General features: G+C 43.3%; 1 protein-coding gene across 1 annotated transcript in view; it reads left to right on the top strand.

Annotated features, from left to right (window-relative positions):
* Positions 1-19,783, top strand: part of mctp1a (multiple C2 domains, transmembrane 1a) — a 216,046-nt gene that overhangs the window by 47,937 nt on the left and 148,326 nt on the right. The window contains exon 2 of the mRNA XM_080764938.1: positions 18,758-18,881. Coding sequence (XP_080621064.1) covers positions 18,758-18,881 — 124 coding nt within the window. The remainder of the gene's footprint in view (positions 1-18,757; positions 18,882-19,783) is intronic.

Raw genomic sequence — 19,783 nt, 5'->3', positions numbered from 1 at the left:
GAGTTTACGTGGCTATTTCACTAGCAGGGACCACGCTCAACCACCAATAAATAGCATTTAAGAGGACTTATTGAAGAGAACCGATGAAACAAATGAAACAAAATGAATGGAAAGGGTGAGGGGCTTTGGGCTGAGTCATTGATGCCGAGGGCCCTATTCTCGTCAGTGTCTTACCCCTTATAACTTGTTAGGTTTTTTTACTATTTTGAAAAACATTACAAAAATGGTTCAGCTAGTCGATTTACATCGACACGTTGTGAGCTTGTAGATCGTCTATAAAAAAAAATCGAAATAGTAAAAAAGGCAATGAAGTTTAAATGACAACTTTAGTTTTTTTCAACACATCATCAAATAATGTCTATAAATTATATTTTATTATATTTATAGTATAAATATAATAAAATATAATAACTGTGTGATACTGGAGGTGGAAAGCCATTGGCGTCACCATTTCAGCAAATAGGTGGCATTCTCTGTACACAAGTCCCCAAGAACGCCATCTCCGTCTGGCAGAAAGGGCAGATCGGCTAAATACTTGCCCGGGTAATGCAGAATACGTCCTTGTCTGGACACCACCTTTAGAGGTGCTAAAATCTTTGAAGGGGAAATTCTCGAGTTTGGGGTTTTTGGTTCAACGAGTTTCAGATGGTCATATCATCTGCATTTTTCCCCCAATTGCAATGAACAATACATCATATGAAAGCTTACATTATGTAGTTTCATATTATGTAAAAAAACCCGAAAAATTACCATGGCCCCCTTGTGTCTCAAACCACTGTATTCGGTCACATATTGGCTTGATTTGAGGTGTATTGGTCCTGCACCTGAAGTTTTGGTAGGAGCTCCATATAAATAGACTTGACATGACAGCTGACAGACACAGTTTGAGGTGTCTCCACATGGTACAGCAGGTGAGACAGGAGGGTGTGGCCAATGCTATTGCCAGGTTTCTGGTGTGTAATAGCCTACAGTCAACAGCCATTTCTGACCAGCAGAGCACAACTGTGTGTGTGAGTGAGGGAGGGAGGAGAGAGAGTTGGAGAGAAAAATAGTGGAAGCAAGAGAGAGCAGAAAGAGAGAGAGTTCTGTAGATTCAGAGTACTCTAGTCTGCAGTGGTGTGCGTGTGACTGAACCTCAGCCTTCGCGCATGTGTGCAAGTTTTCAGTGTGTGTGTCTGTGTGTGAATGAGCAAGCGTGCAGGAGAGAGAGCAGAGAGAGCAGGCTAGTGAGGGACAGTGAGGCAGTGGAAAGCAGCAGACAGCAGCAGTAGGACAGTGTACAGGGCTCTGGATGCTAGCGATACCGCTGTTCGCTGTTGGACGAAGCCTGACTGTACGTATTTGCTTTCACTCACACTCACACACACACACACACACACACACACACAAGGAGGGGGGGGGGAGTGTCTTTGTGCCGCTAGGGGGCGGTGTGGCATCTTATGGGGCATTTTCTTAAATACCACATTGACATTGTTGACACTGCCCGACTCAAAGGGCAGTGTCAACTATTACACCGCTGGTGGTGGAGGTGGACGACGACAATGTTCACAAAGTGCTTGTTGTTCTTATTTATTCCATTATACTGGTTTCCTGCTTTTAACGCAAACTCTGCTCCCGATGATGTCCGTTGATGTTTTTGGCTCTGCTCGTGGTATTCCTGTGAATCTACCGGCGGGAGTATGTTTTGTAAAATCTTTGTATGCACGTGTTGTATTACTTTACTACAGGATTTGAGACAGATGCGATGTGCAGGTCTTGAGTTCACGCATTAGAAATCGGATTAGACATTCCGATCAGAGACAGGACCCTATAAATTAAGTGAACCACCCACACAGTAACTGTGATGTTTATGTTGTGACTACTGTCTTTGTGTCAATCAGATTGTGTTTCACTCGTGTGTGTGTGTGTGTGTGTGTGTGTGTGTGTGTGTGTGTGTGTGTGTGTGTGTGTGTGTGTGTGTGTGTGTGTGTGTGTGTGTGTGTGTGTGTGTGTGTGTGTGTGTGTGTGTGTGTGTGTGTGTGTGTGTGTGTGTGTGTGTGTGTCGCCGAGTGTCCTGTTTCCAATAGAGTGGAACCTGAGCATGCCGCTGAGGGTAGCATGCCATGACACATGGCATTGTCAGGCTACAGGAAGAGCTTATATTTGGAGGATGAGAGAAAGTGAGAAAAATGGTGATATGGAGAAAGAGAGAGAGTGTAAGAAAGAGAGAGCCAGAAAGAGAGAGAACAGGAGTAGTGGAGAGAGCTACAGTAAAAGAAATGAAAGGAAAAACAAGTACAGAACTAGAAAAAGTTCCCCTCGGGGCACAGGTCTCCACCAGGCCAGGTCAGGTTGTGGCCTCCTGATGGCGCTATAATAGGCCAATGTGAAAAGGGTGCCATTTCTTCTTACGCCTTGGGTGGCAATTGGATGATTTGAGACATTTTGTTCCAAAAATGTGTTTTGCTAAACTCCACCTGTTGGTGGCTCTATAACAGGCCAATGTGAAAAGGGTGTGATATATTGCTCAGCCTAGTAGGAAAGTCTGTGAAAGATTTCATGTAAATTGCACGCTGCTCATTATTTGAGGCTTTTTGTTCAAAACGGGCCAATCCTGCAAAATTTGAAAGCCAATGCCAATCAGGATGGAATAATGAAATATCGGACAGATCCGTCTTGAACACATGACTATAGAGTTCCTGTGTAACGATTTGCGGGATTTTTGGACAGAATCTGGAGGAGTAATATCCAAAAATGTGTTTTACAAAAGTCGGCCTCCTGGTGGTCCTATAACAGGCCGTTCTGAAACATTTGGGGCAGAGGTTCATCGTTGGCATCCGGGGAGTGTGTGTGGTTGTTCTTTCTGCTTTGGCAATGTAAACGTATGTTTTCTCATGCCAATAAAGCCCTTTGAATTGAATTGAATTGTGTGGTTTTGGCAAATTTGGTATTGACCGGGTTAGCGGTGCCGGAGATTAGCTGTACACACACACACACACACACAGACGGACGGATGCACACACACACACACACACGGACGGCGTGCAAAACATACTCTCTCCCCATGCCTTCGGCCTGGTGGAGACAATAATGTGAGTTGGCGATCAGGTGAATGAAAGACAGTAGTAGAAAAATAGAAAGAAAGCTTCACGTTTTTAACTTTAACACACCTGACATGTTTTGGAGAGCAGGCTGGCTGGGTGTTGCTTACTCCAATCCACTGAGCTCACATTGTGTGACATAAACTGTCTGTCTGTCTACTTTATCTACCTACCTACGACCTAGACCAGCCCTCTACCTCATACCTCCTTATCTCTCTAAAACGGATAGTTCTGGTTCTTGACTATGATTGACTGACAGCTGCCTATTAGACAGCATAGAGGAGGAAGGCAATACAAGAAAGAGTAATGAGAGCTGAAGAGCTGGAAATGTTACTTTGCTAACCACTTAAAACCCTATACGGAACACTACTGCGTAGAGAAAGCTGCTTTCGCAACTATGGGGTTGGGTTGGATTCCGGTACCTTAACGATTCCCTCTTAACGGTCCCATTCCTTAACCGATTCCTTTAGGGAATTCCAAATTAAACCTTACAGAACTGTAACTCTGGAACAACCAGATGGACCCATAATGGACCGTTACAGGTGCCATTTGTACACTCTCAGTTAATGGTGCGGCTAATTGAAATGAAAGGGATAACATTTTTTAGCGTTGGGATAACCTAATGCATATCAAACTGGGGGTCCTTGAAATGAAAAAGGTTGAGAATCCCTGGTTATTTTTTTTTATAAAGAAACATGACACATGACAGGCCTATAGTGTCATGCCTTATAGGCCTGTCACAATTATTCCATAATCACATAATGGAATTATTAAATGTCAGTTATTTCTGTGTATACGTATTTAGATCTTCCATATCTGCCCTGTACATGCGTGCAATTCTATTTATTTGAATATGAAGCCCAAAAGGCATACAGATATTTGTATTCATTATGTTCCAGTGTTCAATGCCATAATCACAATTCAATCGTTAATCACAATTATTTGTGTGAAAACTGTCACGCAATGAATTGTCACGACAGCCCTAGACGTCGTGCCTAACGATGCCCTTTGGCTGCTCTAATATCTCTGGAAACCACAGCCTCTTGGGGCCTATTTGCCTCCAATGTACCAATCGTGTCGTGTGTGTGTGTGCGCGTGTGTGTGTGTGTGTGTGTGTTGTTTCCATCTCCCCCTGCCACCCTCCCCCCATCCTGCGTCCCACCGAACGTGCTCAGAATGATGGGAGCATTGCCAGGAGGACCGGAGGAGGGAGAATGGGACGGGCGGGGCACGGGAGAGGCCGAGAGAGAGAGAGAGAGAGAGAGAGAGAGAGAGAATGATAGTGTAGAAAAAACAAGAAGCGTGTGTAAGGGGTGGGGGGGGGGTATAGGAGCTGAATGAATGTTGGAGTTGAGCCAAGAGGCAGGAGGGAGTGAGGCAGGAGAGGAGAAAGTGGTGCTGAGGGAGGAAGGAGGAGGAAGAGGAAGGAGGCGTGGGGTTTTTAGAGTTTCGAGCGTGTAAGCGATCTGTTGAAAGACCATATCTGTTTTGTATTTGTCTCATTTTTTATCTTTATCGTTTTTTTAATGACAGCTTCTCCACCTTTCTTTTTATTTTTCTTTGTGATATTTATATGTGATATATCGGTCTGTGCATGTGTATGGGATGGACCCAATTTTTGTATTGAATGCTTTTCAGTAGCAGTTCTCATTTTTTATCGTTTTTCAGTGACATACAGTATTCTTCCAACACACATGATTTCTAGAATGCCAGGGTTGCCTCGAAATGGTGACTAATAGCATGTTACCGTGGGTGGATGAGCAGGTGAAATGAATCTCCCACAGCCAAAATGTATGCAGTATGCAGTTAGAGATTATTTTTGAGGGGCGCTACCCCCTCCTATATCCAGCTTTTGGTGGGTGTGTGTGTGTGTGTGTGTGTGTGTGTGTGTGTGTGCGCACAAACGTTGTCCTTCACAAACATTAAATTCCTTATTGACAATGTGAAGTCATAGTGTCTGAGCAAATACACATACATGTAGTGTCTATTTTATGTCATGATGATAAGAGTGCCCCTCACTTCACACTGTGTGATTTCCTTTTTTTCTACTGTTTGGAAATGAATGTGTACCCTCTGTAAGGGTAGTGGTGCATAAAGCATATTGTAGAATACCGACCTGGGGTTGCAGTGATTAATGATTTCTAGCTAAACGCTCTACAACAGATCTTAAAATTGCCACTTGGTTATATACTTTATATAACAGGATTAGAAGGATCCTCCCTGTACGCACGAGCTGCCATCCTCAAAGGAAGAACGTTATGTCAGAATACAGTAAATTTGTCTCGTTAAGAACATCTTTCCATGTACTTGGAAGACATCAAATGAGGTAATGATTTTTTGTTAACACACTTTATATCCTTGTGTTCTTTTTTCATGTAATTGATTTCTTTCTCTTTGCCTCTCTCTCTCTCTCTAGCCAAATTCTGTTCAAATTTTTCTTTCCCACTTTCTTTCCGTGCCATATGCTCTTGGCAGCAGATCCCTTCAATATCAGTCACCGTCTCATAGTCAACTGTTTTTAGTGGTGGTGTGATGTAATAGTACTCTTTCTCTACTGGCATTGCCACTGGTTCTTTTTAATGAGGATGGTTGGTGTTAAGTGCACACGTTACCTGTCACTTTCTGCCACTGTGTGAGGTTGTTGTCAGCCTGGGGGCGGGCGGGCGAGAGAGAGAGAAAGCTCTTTCTGATCATCCCGTGACGGTGCATTATGAGTATAGAGGGATTGTAATGAAAGGCACATTTCAGTGTGGGCACAGTCATTGCTGTATTCATGTGTATTAAAAAGGCAGGACCACTTTTTGGTAGAGATTGGAAAAGTTAATCAAACTCAATAGGAAGTTGACATTTAGCCACTCAGCCGGCTCTGCGAGACTCTGTCTCATCTGCTCGTCTGAAGCAATTGTGGCCCTATGTATTCAATAATCGACAAATACAAACACAATCTGTAGAAAGGAGAAAAAGGGGGGAAAAACCTGCGGCAGTGGAATGACAACTTCATTTTCCTCCCCTTGTGTACTCCTGATATGAGCCAGTGATACTGTTAGGATCTGTCTCTCCACAGACCATGTCAGACCTGGCCACTCCCACTTTCCCGTCCACTCAATTCAATTCAATTCAATTCAAAGGGCTTTATTGGCATGAGAAAACATACGTTTACATTGCCAAAGCAGAAAGAACAAAACAACAGTACAGCAATACAATCAAAACAAAAATTATGTACTTTGAAGGTCAGAATCTTCAATAGATCAACTTCTGTGTACCAAGATAACTCGATGCAGGTATAGTGCAGGAATATACACAATGATTAGTCTTTAGGGTGGTTGTGTTCCATTTGATATCCTTCTCCTATCACAGCAACTCACAAATCTTGCTGCTGTGTTTGCACATTGTTGTACTTCGCCCAGCAGATATGGGAGTTTTTTGTCATTGGTCATGTTTTCAAAATCTCCGTGTGTGGTTGTAATCTGTGGGAAGTATGTGTCTCTGATGTCTTGGTACAATGGACAGATGGTTAGGAAGTGTAGCTCGGTTTCCACTTCGTTTAGTGTGCAGTGGGTGCATAGTCTGTCTTCTCTCGGGATACAGGTCTGCCTATGACGGCCTTTCTCGATCGCGAGACTGTGCTCACTGAGTCTGTACCTAGTTAAGATTTTTCTTTGTTTTGGGTCGGTCACGGTGCTCAGGTATTCTGCCACTGTGTATTCTCTGTTTAGGGCCAGATAGCATTCTAGTTTACTCTGCTTTTGTGTTGCTTCTTTCCAATGTGTCAGATAGTTTTCCCTTTGCTGTTTTATAATTTGGTTTAGTCCAATGGGTTTTCTATCTCGTGGCTCTGTTTGTGTTTGTGCCCGGAGTTCCAGGGCCAGCTGGCTGAGGGGGCATCTCTCTAGAGTTTCACTGTGCGTGAGTGCCTTGTTATGGAGTGCATCTAGGTCACTTTCTTTTAGGTGGTTGTAGAACTTAAGTGCTCTCTTTTTTATTTATTTTTTATTTATTTTGATTATGAGTCATTATGACTCACACAGTCAGTTCACTCACCTGTCTCCAACCCCCTCGTCATCCCACCTGTGAACACTTTGACAATCAGCCTGCCCCAAATATAACTGGACTCATTGCACTCACACTTTGTCAGTTCATACAGTCATGTTATGTTGTCTACCCTGGAGCTCTTGCCTGTGTCTCTGTTCCTCTGGACCCTGCCGTGAATACCTCTGGTAATTGCTCGTATCTATTTTTGTGTTGTGTTTTTGGGATTGCTTATCGTCTGCCCGTTTTTGTTACCTTGCCTTTGTTCTGCCTTAGTGTTTGAACACTATTCCGCTGGTTGTGAGTCGTGACTCTGCATTTTGGGTTCAGCTCATTTTGACAGCTTAACAGATACTTTGTTTAATGAGTACTAGAATGAGAGTAGCAGAATAAGAATTTTCAGACGACCGACCTGTCTGCCTGTCTGTCTGTCTGTCTGTCTGTCTGTCTGTCAGACAGACAGAGATCTGACCCCAACTAATACAGATAATTCTGGGGGTCCTTGACATGAAAAAGGTTCAGCACCACTGACATAGAAACATAGGTTCTTCAGAAAACTGTCATGATTTAGAAGGCAATTGTAGAATCGTCCTCAGGTCTAAATTGGTTAAAATGTTTAAAAAAATATTCCACATTTTCTTTGAGATTGTTTGGAAATTAGCAGAGCTCACTACACGTTGTTAGCTTGTGACCATGTGGCCTATTGGTCGCTTCTTTTGGAGCTTGGGCTCATTGTGGACCTGGCTGCTCGTTTCTCTCGCAAACTCGGCCAACGGTGCACGATCACGACTCTGCCAGCCCAGCGTGGGAACGCTGCCAGAGATCAGAGTGAGCCACTATAGTGACTAACCGTCACACCCTGTCAAACACGAGAACCTGTACGCAATACTGCTGATCGCAGAGGAAGGACTCAAACACATGACTGTCCTGCTGAGGATGCTGATCGCAGAGAAAGGAAAGGACACTGAATCAGGAAGCCAAGTGGAAGGATTAGGGAAGAGCTGATGTGAAGAGGAGAGGAGAGGGAGTTGTATACGTATAGTTCATTAAGAACAGATCTTGTATGTTGCAGGCCAGCCACATCTGTCCGCTCCACAATTCACATTTTAAATGAACACACACTCTTCTCCTCTATGACCTAAACCTACTCGGAAATTGACATCTGACGAGGGGCGCGCCGTTTTCTCCAATGAACCCAGCTCCATTGCCTTATCATGAACCCAACGCATTCTCACTCCCAAGACGGCAAACGGGTGACTTCTTGGGATGGACGTCCTGAGAAGTCAAGCGGTTGACTGGAAGGGGGTACCTGTGACGGAACATGTTGACTAGGGGCGATATGAGTTACCATTCTGTGTGTGGAGACCTTTATGGTGACCAATAATGCTGGGATCTATATCATAAGGGGCTCCAGACAGTAACCTACTCAACTCCCGTGGCTTATAATCATATTTTACATTTCAGCTTCATGTATAATTAAACCACATTTGTTTTAAATTTACCTCAGTGATCATGAATTGTTCAGTAGAAATATAATACTTTACATATATCTACCATTGCTATTTCTGGATTGTAACGTTCCGCAGGCATAATTAAGTTCTTATGTGACACTTCTGCAGCAGGCAAGTCCCCAGTGAACCAGATATTTATTTAGTATATTATATCACGCTCTACTTTTATCTGCTCCTGGCAAACTATTTAATTCATCTCATTTACACATGGGATAAAATACTCAAAAGTGTAGGTTATTTTTCACTATGCAAAGCATTGCTAAGTAAGTAAGTAAGTCAGAATGAACCAAGTATGGCATTTAAGGGTTCTTGAATAAAGCCCAATTAAACTTACTGTAGTTTCCTCAGCATGAAAGAAATTAAAAACAGAAAATACCATTTTCTTTGCGTGGAGATAATGCACATTAATTGTGCCGTCATACATCTCCCCTCATGCAAGAGTTTAATTTCACCACTGTGTTTAGCTACACAGTTTGAGCTGTTGGTTTCTCAGCATCATCTACTCAGGACCACACAGCATCCTGCTGAGTGAAGCTAATGATGTGTGTTTCTGCATTATTGATGAGCGTTAATGTTCGATACCTGCTGATAGTACCGTTCAACTATAACCTGCATCCTTATTGCAATTAATCTTACATAAGTAAGGAGCATATTGTCATAACAACGTCAAGTAGGAACATGGTTTTTTTAATGGACATGTCTAGCAATTCAGTGCTGGAGCCAGGCTGGAAAGTTTCTTGAATATGTGAAAATAAATCTGCGAGAAGAGACTAAGGTACATTGCAGGTTACAATGTTACATTACACGTTACATTACATCTCTTTAGTTTCTACCGTCTTTCTTGTTTCATTCAAAGGTCTTAAAGGTAATCTTTAAAAACAAACTTTCTCAGAGTACCTAAAAGCAGATTCAATTCACCAAACCAAAATAAACATTTTCAATAATAGAAAAACTATATTGTATTCATGAGTTGTCCTGGCTGAGCTGCAGTAGTTCTGCTGTGGTGAAGTCTCTGCTGCTGAGCTAGCAAACATAGACGCAGGAAAACGTCATGTTCTCCATGGTTGCTGCCTTCAGATCTCTGCTCTCGCAAACAGCATTGCACGCGCGCGCGCGTGTCTGTGTGTGTCAGTGAGAGAGAGTAAAATACTGGCTGTGTTGTGTTGTACTCCTGTGTTTGGTGTGGTTTTGGCTGTCAGCCCAGTCTGCCTGCTTGCCGTAAACATCAGTGGCTCGTGACTCTCACTCTTCTAGTCAACCTTTCAGTCTGTCACTGCTCCAGATTCACTGGTGACTGACACAGGAGGAAACAGCCAATGCACCACAGTCCTCCTATCTGCTGCTGTCTCAAATGGTCCTTGATTATTTGGCCATGTTTTAGTCTACCTGCATGCATATCTGTCTGTCTGTCTACATTTATGTCGTGCTGTCAGAGTGTACCATCCCATTGATCAGTTCACTGTATGTCTCTATTTCTCTTTTACCACGTTAAACCGTCTCTATACTTACCGTAGTAAACTTGACCTGAATTTTTCACCCTACATCGAATATCTTTGACACAAATAGCCGCTACATCTGCTATGTTTTGCCGAATGTTACCCCCAGAATAGGGCTGCTGCGGTTCCAAGTCACTCTATCATTGTTACAGCTCATCTCTGCTCATCCGTCTTTGGGTTTTGCAGAATCCATCCATCCATCCATTTTTCCGTCCCTCCATCCATCCCTCAATTTGCACCTCTATGTCTCTGTCAAAGTTTTTCATTTCTTCTCCTCTTTCGCTCTTTCTCTCCTTCCTTCACCTTGCCCTTTCTTGTCCTCAAAGTTCTCTCTCTTTTCATATTCTGCCACCCCCTCTTTCATCCCCTCCCTGAGGGTCATCCTCTCTATTATTCATGCGTAGATCAAGTCAGATGGCAGAGAAAGGAGAAATGCCTCTCTGGGACGTTTCAGGACATGGAGGTCATGCTTGACATGCATTATATACAGTGTGCATCTGTGTGTATTGCGTACAGTATGTATTCCACATTGAATTGCAAAATCAGTTCAGGCTAGAGAGGGCACAGTGCTTACCCAGTTGAACCACTATGGGGAACGATAACTTGGCATAGCCTTGCATTTATTTAATATCTTCTGCTGCAAAACTAAGTGAAAACGTAAAGATAATTGGCTTATGAATTATGATCGGCCATCGGACCTTCCCTATTAGCTATTAGGCATCGGCCACTGAAAAAACATAATACTGACACATGTGGTGTAACAGGAGGGGGAGGGGGGTCTCCCTGTTCTATTACAGCTGGCAACTGGACTGAGAAACTGGGTTAATGTCCCGGACTCCCGGTTATGTCCCCATCTCCCCGTGGTGGCATGGATCGTGTCACCATTGCCGAATATACCAACGGGTGGCAAATTAAACAACCTGAATAACTATGGAATAGTAGTATCTAGTCCTGATGGCACTCCGCTATCCCCTGGGTCGCATAAATCTCCGGGGTCTATTGAAAATACCATAGGGTCATCTTAGCATCGTGTCGTATACGTAAGAGCTGTGTTTAAAGGGATTGTGACATTAAAAATAAAGTTTTTGTAATTTGAGTGGTGCAACCACTCCAAGGAACAGCAATGTCCGTGTTCACCTACCTATGTGGCCATGAGCACCAGTGGTATTACTATGAGTACCAGTAGGGGCACTGTTGTGCCAGAAACAGAGAGAGAGAGAGATAGTGCTACACTGTTGCCTGCTAATGAGAGAGAGCGAGAGCTAGTGCTGCACTGTTGCCTGCTAATGAGAGAGAGAGGGAGAGAGAGGTTGCACCACTCAGTTTTCTTTTCTTTTTTAGGTTTTCTGAGCTCAATTGCACCCAAAAAAACTGAACTTTTACCATTCAGTAGATTTGCTGTGGTTTGGGGTTTTCTGGCTCAAACGCTCTGAGTGTGATGTAAGAGGCAGCAAATTCCATATGACAATGGGATTTGCCAGCAGATTTAACTGTTTTGCCTCTTTTAATTGCTGCATAGACACAGAGAAAATGTACAGAATGTTCAAAGTTCGGGTTGTTTGGGTGTTTTTTTTACTAAAATGACAGAGATGCTTTTGGTAGAGTTCTACCCATTGCTGGCAAATGTTGACATTATTGCTTATAGCAGCTTTAATGTGCAGCAGTAAATGAATGTGTAGCAGTAAGTACTCATCAGTATGAATCACCAAGATGTGACGAGTGACGGGACTCACACAGTAGATCGGTTTCACCTTCAGGTTTAAATAGGCTACCTCTTATTGATTCTGACAATACCGTGTCTGGATGCATGGGTTTATGACGGTAGATCAGTGCAGCTCAGTACAAATGGGCCGTGCCCCCCAATGCATTCCATAATTTGAAAGAAGAGACTAATGCCTAGATGAATACCAAAGCCTGATTTAACTTTTCAGTGTAGATTAAGCACCAGCCCTTATCCTGTTGTTGTCGTCACGTGTTGGACGTGTACTCTGTTAAGTATTGCCCCTTGGGCTATAACCTCAGTAGTTAAATGCTGCATTTATATAGCACTTTAGTTTTTATTCAAAGTGCTTTACATTAGCCTACATTCACACACACTAGACTAGAGTCTGCCGTCTGGTACTTCTGCAATGAGAGACACCAGGTCATTTGGATGTAATGCAGCCAGGTGTAAGGTAATTGGGTAGCATTATTTACGTGAGCATAATATTGCCGCTGTTGAGAAGAAAACCATATTTCAGCTTTGTATGTTAACGACATGTCAATGAATTATGCAAATTCCCTAACGTCACAAAATTAACCATGTTAATCATGCATCAAGTTACAGCAAATATACAGGTGTGCCTTTACATGTTTTTCTTCTTTTTTTTTTTTGCTTTTGCTTTTGCCTTTATTTTATATTTTTATGGAGGGACAGACAGTAGGCTGACAGGAAATAGGGAGAGAGATGGGGGGAAGACATGCAGTAAAGGCCGTCGGGATCGGGAGTCGAACCCGCGGCACACTGCCAGACTGGGTTACCAGCCAAGGTGCCTGGACCACTGAGGCATGGCCTTTACATGTTTTACTTGCCCAAAATGGTGTGCCTTAAGGGACAAAACATTTGAAATACAGCTGTGATAGCCTACAGTACAGTATATTGGCCAGCACCTATAGATTGTCGGGCAAAAAAACAAAAACAATCTGCGTTTCAATAGATATTGAACCAATGAAAAGTATGTAAAAGCGCTTCTGACTAAACCTCCTAACTCCATTGGATCCTCAAACTGTCAGTCAAACCACCTACTGTAGCTGCAACTCAGGTTTTCTTTTCAATGATGGACCAAACAAAAATATTAAATATCTGACAATGTAGGCTATACAGTCACCATATCACCTTCGATGAGGCTGTGTTACAATATTACAGATGTGCTGTTTGTCCTGCCATTGGTGATTCAGTAGATTGTCAGAAACAGAACATCGTCAGTGAGAACGGCGGGCATTATATGTTAATTCTATTCAGATCCCCTGAATAGATAAGAGTTCCTCTGCTGAACACTTCTTTTCAGTAGCAAAGCAGTAGAATTAGCATTAGGCGAATCAGTGAATAAAACCTGCAGCCGGGAAAACAACGTGCATTTTCAGAAAACCTTCAGGCAAAGATCAGGAAAGTGTGAAGAGTTGGAATGGAACATCTGTATATTCATATTTTGGACATGGTTGATTTCTGCCCTACAGCAGAAAAAATAAGGAGGCACCATGCAATTCAATTCAATTCAAAGGGCTTTATTGGCATGAGAAAACATACGTTTACATTGCCAAAGCAGAAAGAACAATACAACGATGCAGCAATACAATCAGAACAAAAATTATGTACTTTGAAGGTCAGAATCTTCAATAGATCAACTTCTGTGTACCAAGATCACTTGATGCACCATGCACCGCAGAGGTTTGTCTGTGTTCCTGTAGTGGCTGTGGGGTTTTGTGTAGGCAGGGTGCTGGGCGGGATGCTGTGAGGGCCGTGTCCTAACCTGCTGTGACAGCAATGGAGCTCTGCTCACTGCTGCTCTGTCTGCGTTGTGTGTGTCAACGTTGACGGATAGGAAGTCACCTCGCTGACACCTAGCTGTCACCCCTGTGTCCCCTCTACCTCACTGTCTGTGGCCAGGGCTGCACGCATGCATGATGCCTATTTGGCACTCTCTCTCTCTCTCTCTCTCTCTCTCTCTCTCTCTCTCTCTCTCTCTCTCTCTCTCGTGAGAGAGTGAGAAACTTGGCTTGTAATGAGACAGTTACAGATAATGTTCAATTGAATGTCAGTTTTAGACATATGAGGTTTCCACCCGACAGACAATATAGTATATACCGTACACACAGACACAAATTAAAGTCCATGTTGTTTGTTTTAAAATACAGTAGCATGTTGACTGGCGAATCAAATTGATAGTTGAAAACTTAAACAAAAATCAGACCTGTCTGAAGTGAGTGGTGCAACAGCACCCCATGTTGGTACGCTAAACATACGGACAGACATACAGACAGACAGATATACTGTATGGAGGGACAGACATTGCCTGTTTTTTTTGGGGGGGTTGGTGATATGCAGTGAAGGCCGTCGGGATCGGGAGTCGAAGGCCAGTCGACGGCCCAGGCCAATCAGACCTGTCTGAAGTGAGTGGTGCAACAGAGCCCCCTGCTGGTACCCTAAACAGACAGACGGACTGGTCCTGCTGATCCTGCTTTTTCTAAGTGTTTGCGCCACTTAAAAAAAAAACTGTCAAAGATGTATAGTCCCCACAGTTACATTTTCTTAAATTCAGTGGTCACCACGATACCATTGGTGTTATCATGTTTTTATTCTGTCATTGTTCATGAGTTGAAAGGTTTAGTGTCATGCACAGACATATTCTGCCGTGAAGTTATTTATTTTATCAACTCGATGGTTGCTGCACCTTTGGTTCCCTCTGTTTCTCTCTCTCCATCTCTCTTTTTTTATTGCTGTCCTCCTTGCACTCCACCTGTTTCTCTGCGTTGTTTGTTAGACGTGTCATATCGTCACCATCCCGAGCGTGAATGTTTTGTGTGTGTGTGGGTGTGTGTGTGTGTGTGTGTGTGTGGGGGGGGGGGGGGGGGAAGAGACTGTGGCATTGACTGCACTCTGTGAGACTGCATGGGCTGCATAAAATAAATGAGACTGCATAAAAAATATCTATTACAGCCACACACACACTTTATCCCTCAACTCCATCAATGAACCAGTGTGTAAAGGCCATCTATATCATGGTACAATGTTCCATATCTTATCTAAGGTACTGTATGCATAGATACTGTAGAGTGTATCTAGAGTGTAGAGCGTTTTCAGGACACCTTAGCTGAGAGATGAAGCTACAGTACACTATTACTATTGTGCAAATAGTAATACTATTGTGTGTGTTGTGGGGAGTTAAAATAAAATAATAGCTTTTCATTACTGAAGTATTTCTAGGTGTTTCTATTGGTTTTGTGTAGCACAGTGGTTCTGAAAGCAAGTCAGTGAATTAATTATTGGGAGGCTTCGGATATTTAGGTTCACATGTCACACAATGCCCTGTGAAAACAATACAGCCATGCATTGAGATTCAAAAGAAAGTGTACGTTTGAAAACTTACTGTAAGTATTTTAAAAGCAGGTGCTCCCAGTACTTTACCTCAAGTAAAAATTTGACAGAGCAACATTCACTTGTAGTGGAGTAAAATTTTATGTAAACTTAATTAACTTTGACTCAATTAACGGGGTTGTGCACTTGAAAAGGTAGTAATCAATTTATAACGTAAAGGTACGGAGGCATTCAAAAAGTCCATTTAAGTTTAATTACAATAAAACTTTTATCCTTGACCTGGTTCACTTCTCATGCGTATGAAATCAGTGATTTTAGTCTGGTACACTTTACACAGTTTGCACTCTGTAAATTATTACCTGTGTCGATATAAGTAAATACACACAATTGATCCATCTGAAACATTATAGACAGAGAGCGGAGACAAGCAGGTCGTTGGACACAGACATTTGACTATTGACTGCACTCTGTTCTTGATCATTCCTTTTTATTGTTAGATTAGTTACTCTTCAAGATGGGAAATATTCTTAACCCCTTCTTCGCTTTTATGTTTTGCCCTCCATCTATGTTTCCGCAGCTGTCTTCGCTAGCGCGTGACATTTGTCCCATTCCAGGCTACGCACCTAATCCCCTCGTCAACAACTTGCTGTTCTCTTTCAACTCCTCGCTCCACCTCAGTGACCACTACAGAGACGTGCAGAACTCGCTGAGCCCGTCGGAGCTGGGCGACTTCACCCGACAGCTGAGGACCACGTTCGGCAGGGAGGGCAAGGTCACCATGGGTGGCGTGGGGGTGGTGGCCCTCTCGCTGGCGCTGCTGTTTGACACTCTGGCCAAGGAGGTGAAGGGACAGTGGGTGCCGGAGTCGGGACCTATCCCGGGTCTGTTTTTGCATCAGCCTAGTTGTAAAAACCCCTTTGTCCCGGTAGTGAGTGAGTACCTGAGGCTTGTCCCGTATGTTGCGAACAACCCAGCCAGGATGAGAGAGGAGACAGAGAAGTACATGCGGAAGCTTGAGGAAATGAGCCAAACGTTCCAACAGAACGACGAGCGTGAACATCGAAGCGGGGTCTGTCTTCTCAACCTCATGCTTGTAAACAAACTATTCATGGGACTCCAGGTCCACCACATGCGTCTCTCAAATGCCACAGTTTTCTCTGTGACGCAACTGTTTCCCCAAGACAAGTTCGTAGTGGATAAAGGAGACAACAAGACCATGCATATGTCCCCTTTCAACTGTGACCTGGAGGCTGCCAACAAAGTATTCAAGCAAGAAATTGTGAGACGTAACGACACGTTGGAGGAGCTTAAAAACTGTGGCACTCCAATCGACTTTACTCCTGAAATTGAGCTCGTCTTTGGTGTGCTGTTTATGGATATCCCCACTTCTATCTTCGAAAAACACGAAGCAACGGTGAGGCATAGGGAAAACTTTGACCTGAAGGCCAAATCTCATTTGCCCTTTTAGTGCAAACATTCAGAAAAAAGTCAATAGATAATCATCATTAACATGTATAATCTCAATATAAAATATGATTTGATTGACTGATTGTCGACCGTATTGCCTTGCAATGTACGTGACAACGTCTATTGATCTACAGTAAATGTGCCGCCTTGTTGCTCCTGTGGAAATAAATCCTGTTTGACATGGCAAATAAAGTGAGTGTGTCTTCTTTAACGGTTTGAAACTGACATGGAGCTTATGTTAATTAATTATTATTTATCATGAAATGATGAGAAATGGTATGGCACGGGAGCAGTGCCGGATTAACACCTCTGAGGGCCCCTCGGCACTGAAGCTGGAAGGGCCCCCCTACACATGCACGTGCAAATCTTTGTGAGAGTGCAAAATTTGGGCCGCTTTAGGGCAGTTTTATGCTGTTATATTGGCCTATTCCCGGCCGCCTACCCTTAGAGTGACAGTCAGGCAGTAACAAGCACATTATTTTTTATTTGACCCACATAGTAAGCAATTGGGTGAGAGAATCCACCAGTGCCAGTGTATTTCAGTGTTTTTTTTTTTGTCAAGCCACCTGACGCTATGCATGCAGAGTGAAATCAAAGCAATGCTGGATGGTGTTCATCACGTCTTTCATTCCACCAGAATCACCTCTCCACCTGACCTCACACAGCCCAGTGGGCCCACCCACCTTGAACAGCCAATCAGGCACATTGCTGCTGCTTTTACACACAATTGCACTTTTCAGCTGCATTCTCAGCAACAATAAAACACAATTTTCTTTTAGACACCATTTTCTGTGGAGCAAAAAAATTGTTGGCTGTGATGAAGCAAGCTTGGCGTGACGTGAGGTGGGTGGGTCATCATGGGACTTGAAGGGACGCTAGTCACGTGACTTCACGAACATTAACCAGAGGCTTTTTTTAACCATGTGAACCCTAGCGTCCCTATTCTGGGCATGGTCAATTGGCCATGCATAATTAATACATGGAACATTCAGAAAAAATAGATCAGATAATTTCAGCATAGAGATTTGATTTTTGGTGAACGTTCCCCCCCAGAATAGGGATGCTGAACCCCCCCGTCCTCTCTCTCTCTCTCTCTCTCTCTCTAGCAGAGCTCTCTCCCTCTCTCCATTTCCAAAGCATGGGTTGGCCTGTCATGTCTCACCATCTACACTACAGTACTTTATGTTGAGATGGAATATCTGCATACATGCAAGAGATGCTAGCACTGTGAGGCAAATAGCTTATACTGTATAACTGAACCCAGCCTATGTAAAAGCAATGGTCACAAGGGAGGTACTGTACATGACATACTGTAGGAGCGCTGAAACCCAAGTGATCCTCCCTGGATCACTTGGGTCGTGACGCAAGTTACTCCCCAATATAAGTAAGCCATACATAACTTTCCGCTAGCATTTTGTTCAAGTCACTTTTTGAGGGGGCGCTATAGCCCCTACAACGTCTGGTTTGCGGAAATGACGTCACATGGCAGCCAAGTCTATGGACCTTTTATGACGTAAAAACAAAAACATCACCCCACTGTCTACTCTTATGTGGACTTTATAATGTTTGTTTAAACAGTGAGGGTCCCCTCACTATGTCCATCAAATCTAAAGCCCTCCTTGGGATGAGCCAAACAGGAGGGAACACCACATCATGACAAGGTGCATCTGTCCCTGTCACTCCTTCAAACGGATACATACTGAACTCGTATGCAACAATAAGTGCTATAGGATTACATTGTAAAATGTGCATTTTCATGTCAAGGACCCCCCAAAGTGGTATTTGAAACTATTTTGTGTGAACTGACGTCTCTTACATAAACACCACCATAAACAGACACTTTCTGCTACGCTGTGGTAGTGTGAAGTATACAGTACCAGCATTCTCTTCCACATATGGGTGGAAGAGAAATTTTCTTTTGGTTCTGCGTTTTAGTTACTGTATTTGGAAACATTTAACACTTTAGTTTTCAACATCTTAATTCTTGAGCTGCTGTGCTATGGTTTTAAGCGCAGCCACAATGAAGCTCACGTGCCTTTTTACTAAGTGGTGTTATTGTTGCCAAATGAAGTTGACCCTTGAACCTTGCTCTTTCTGCAGGGCATCAACAGTGTGGGGCCCAGTAATGCGGAGCCTCCGCCGCCTCAACCAGCCTGCCCAGCCATGTACCAGCTGGACATCACCCTGAAGAGAGGGAACAACCTGGCCATCAGAGACAGAACAGGTAAGAGGAAGAGCTCAGTGAATCCTGGCTTTCACGCTTTGGTTAAATTACTACTGAAGGTTGTGTAGAGTAGACTAGACTTGAAAAAACACCCTGAAGAAGGCATATTATTATATATTATAGTTGCCATACTTATATTAGTGCAGTGTGTGTATGTGCGTTATTGTATCTGTGTGTGTTTTTAGATTTTATATCCAAGTAGTAGCGGTCAGGTGAGCTGATGTGTTCAGCTCTCGTTCAGCTCCAGTCTCCTCCTGGCACCAGGCTAATTTCCACACAGCTAAGAATAACCGCTAGCGTGAATAGACCGTTGGTGTCTATTGTGTAGAAACATGCTTGCCTGGTAAAAAAAAAGAAGAAAACACAGCTTTGAGACTGTGCAGAATTGCTTGCCTGCTGGCAGCAGCAGAAACAGTCCCACGGCTTAGTCCTCACTAGCATGTCTGAAGTAAAATCAGACACAAGTAGTAAATTCACATTTAGAATGTTTTCAAAAATACATGCTAGTGTTAATAACCCTACAGGTTTTACTGACTCAGATGTCCGGTTTCTATACCTACCTATATAGATGGAGGGAGATGCTCTCCTTATCACCCTCTGCAGTGCTTTGCAGTTGGGGGCAGTGCCATGCCCAGGCGGTGATGCATCCAGTCACCAGGATGCTCTCAATAGACACATTCAGAGATGGGTCCCCTCGTTGCCAGCCAACGTATTCCCTGTAAGCGGAGACAAGATATCTGCGGGGTACACACAGTCAGCTCTTCTACTACATTGAATGGTACTGATGTTAGTCTGCTCAAACGTTACTCTTATACGTACCTGCTTTTTACTAACACTAACTTTACAAAGATGCCCAGAACATCGGGATGAAACTGTGTAGTCTATGGCTGCTCCAACAGTAG

This window comes from Protomyctophum bolini, assembly GCF_963924005.1.
Source record: "Protomyctophum bolini genome assembly, chromosome: 6".
In the NCBI taxonomy this organism is placed as follows: Eukaryota; Metazoa; Chordata; class Actinopteri; order Myctophiformes; family Myctophidae; genus Protomyctophum; species Protomyctophum bolini.
Note: the sequence above shows the minus strand (reverse complement) of the source record. Positions and strands in the feature narration are given on the sequence as shown.